The sequence below is a fragment of the Dipteris shenzhenensis genome, chromosome 7, assembly GCF_047967505.1.
Source record: "Dipteris shenzhenensis isolate YYH24624 ecotype China chromosome 7, Dip_SZ_1.0, whole genome shotgun sequence".
NCBI classification, from domain to species: Eukaryota; Viridiplantae; Streptophyta; class Polypodiopsida; order Gleicheniales; family Dipteridaceae; genus Dipteris; species Dipteris shenzhenensis.
The window spans coordinates 46,452,277-46,454,957 of NC_141602.1; the positions used below are offsets into that span (position 1 = coordinate 46,452,277).

The following is a 2,681-nucleotide window of genomic DNA, read 5'->3' on the forward strand; positions in this document are numbered from 1 at the left end:
GATATCAACGATTTTTTTGAGGGTATTCATTGATTTCAGTGAAGATCAAAGAAGACAAAGTGGTGACATGCATGATTTTGGACATGTGCATCCCCTCGTGTAAACCCTTGTAGTTGAGGAGCGATTGCAAGAAGAGAGTAGACGCCTCCAAAAAGGTGTTTGGCTCATCAAAGCTCAAGGCCAAACCATCTGGTAAAACAATCCCATGGACCTTCTTGCACAAAATCTGCACAGAGCTCCTTCCGTCGAGAGAGATCCACCTCAGGAGTGGTATCCTTTGTCATCCGAATCTATGGGGTCCAATCTGGAAAGTGCATCCAACCTCCAGCCTACAGGCTTCTCACAATTAAGACACCCGAGACCTGGCCTCTGCAAGCGTGGAAACTCCCAATGCAGAAGAGCACATCAATAGTTGCAGATACTGCTTCAGTAAAGCAGGTCTTACTCAACAGAACGATGCCAGCATCTTTGGTGATCCATTCGGGGAGAATCTTGTCACAGACCTGGGTGTCGACTCTCCATGCAGACTTGTAAGAAGACAAATCTTTCAATTATACTTACCTATCCATCCAGCTCGCATTTAACATCATCTTCGCCTGCTTGCTGATGTGCTAGAAAGATCTCCGACTACATCCTCAAATTAGTGGTTCAAGTGTGGTGCTACGCGATAGATTCGTGATGACCATCCTAGCATCCGTGCTCTACGTATTCCTCTTGCCTCTCACATAACTTTCTTTCAGTCAATATCAGGAACCTTCCACACAATATGCCACAAAATTTGTCATTTCGATCGATATGCCACAAGGTTTGTCATTTCGATCGATCTCAGTCCGTGATGCAAAACCACACCCTTCGTTGCGTCTGTTAGTATACATTGCATCTTGTAAGACGTGAAGCTCTGTCTTCCATTCCGCTTGATCTTGTCCTATTCTCGACACCTTTCCTTCCGACTTTAATCCCCTCGCTTTCACACTTCCAACGGAGAGGAATTATCCCCAAAAACAAACCGTGCTTGGAAGCGTGCACAATAATGCGAACAGTAAAGCCATATGACTGAAAAAACAAGAGAATCAAAGACACCGAGAAGAGTTGAGAAGAATACCCGGATGTCTACCAAGTGGGTATCATTGATCCAACCGCTTTCAATCTGCCTAACTGATTAGTGTCGTTAATATATAGATAGATAGATAGATACTGTTAACGGGATTTATAACTATTGGTGTGGGCGCAAGCAAGCCGTCGTGGAAACCCACTTCTAGATCCACTGCAGGGCGTCTTGAGGTCTTTGTCGGGATAGAAGGCCGCCCGAAACCGGAGTCTCCTAAGCTCGATGAATGTTCCCTGTTTCCTGTAAGGCCGGCCGTCTTTGGAGGTTGCATGCTTCATGCAGGCAGTAAATCGTCTCAAACCTTGTATCTTGCCCAGCTCTTCTGCGTGTTTCATTCGTCCACGCGCTTCCTTGATTTGCTTTGCTCGATTTCTCATGGCGCCTAACTTCACTCGTACATCCTTTCATCTTGTCGCTCCCGTCCTTCTCCTCCTAGTGCTGAGTGCTCCACCACCAGCATCTGCTCGTTCCCATCCGCGAGAGCCTGAGAAGACATCCAAACTCGAGTATTACGTGCACGCCTTGGTGGGCGATGCCAGCCTGGCCATGATCCTCCGTCCCCTCAACCCCAACCGCACCCACTCCTTCGGGGCAGCCGAGCTCTTCGCTTTCAATGTCACCAGCCACCCCGACCCGTTCTCCAAGCGCTTGGGCTTCGTTCGGGGATACTCCATTCAAGCCGCCTACGATCCGATGATGGTCGGAGTGGAGGTGGAGACGCTTTCCTACGACGATGGGGTCTTGAGCGGCACCATTCAGCTGCAGGGCATGACCAGCGGAGCGGCCCCACGAATGAGATCTCGGTGGTGGGCGGAACTGGAGATTTCCGGGGGGTACGAGGGTACGCCATCGTCTCCACTGTGAACCACACTGGACTACTCAATCTCTACCACCATAGTCTCCATTTCCTGTAGATCAGACGGATGTGGATGTTCTGCCATCGCTGCCTTCGCAGTGGGTTGAACCAGGGCAAAAAATAAACAAGGGGAGCTTCAAATTCTCTCTCTTATTTAGGCGTTCTTATGACTTATCAATACCCCGTAAAAGGCAGTTTTGCTCAAATAAGACGGTGATGCACTGTGAAGGTTTTGGATGCCCATGAAAGTAGTAGTGGTGCAGGGAGTCGAGAAGACGCAACGTCATGCCCTTCAAGCCCTTATATTGTGCAGTTTTGGACTTAGAAGAATGTCTATCAGAGCGTCATTGTATTGCATTGTACCGAGAAGAATGTCAATCTAGTGTCATTGTATTGTAGGTAGAAGAACGTCTATCAAAGTATTACGAGCGATGGCTTCAGCAACTTTTTCACATTATGAAATTATGCATGAGACTCATAGCTACGAACCTATAGATGCTATTCACATTATGAAATTATGCATGAGACTCATAGCAACATGCTATCAAGATTGGTTGACTTTGGACTCAAGCCTTCGTAGGAGCATTCCTAAACACTTGGAAATGAGCACAAAGACTATATTCTATAAACAATACTTATTTGATAAATTTATTCAACATTGTTATAATATCCTCACACACCTTTAAGGGTAATTTGGTAGAGTGGGCTCTCTCTTAT

General features: G+C 46.8%; 1 protein-coding gene across 1 annotated transcript; it reads left to right on the forward strand.

Moving 5' to 3' along the window:
• The first annotated feature begins 465 nt into the window (after window positions 1-465).
• On the forward strand, window positions 466-2,038 carry LOC147900425 (uncharacterized). The gene has a single exon (XM_087377534.1). The coding sequence runs from the start codon at window positions 1,385-1,387 to the stop codon at window positions 1,970-1,972; it is 588 nt and encodes a 195-aa protein (XP_087233660.1). The 5' UTR covers window positions 466-1,384; the 3' UTR covers window positions 1,973-2,038.
• Window positions 2,039-2,681: the final 643 nt, after the last annotated feature.

Coding starts and splice junctions, on each gene's coding strand:
- LOC147900425 (XM_087377534.1), top strand. CDS start 1,385: ATGCAGGCAGTAAATCGTCTCAAACCTTGTATCTTGCCCAGCTCTTCT.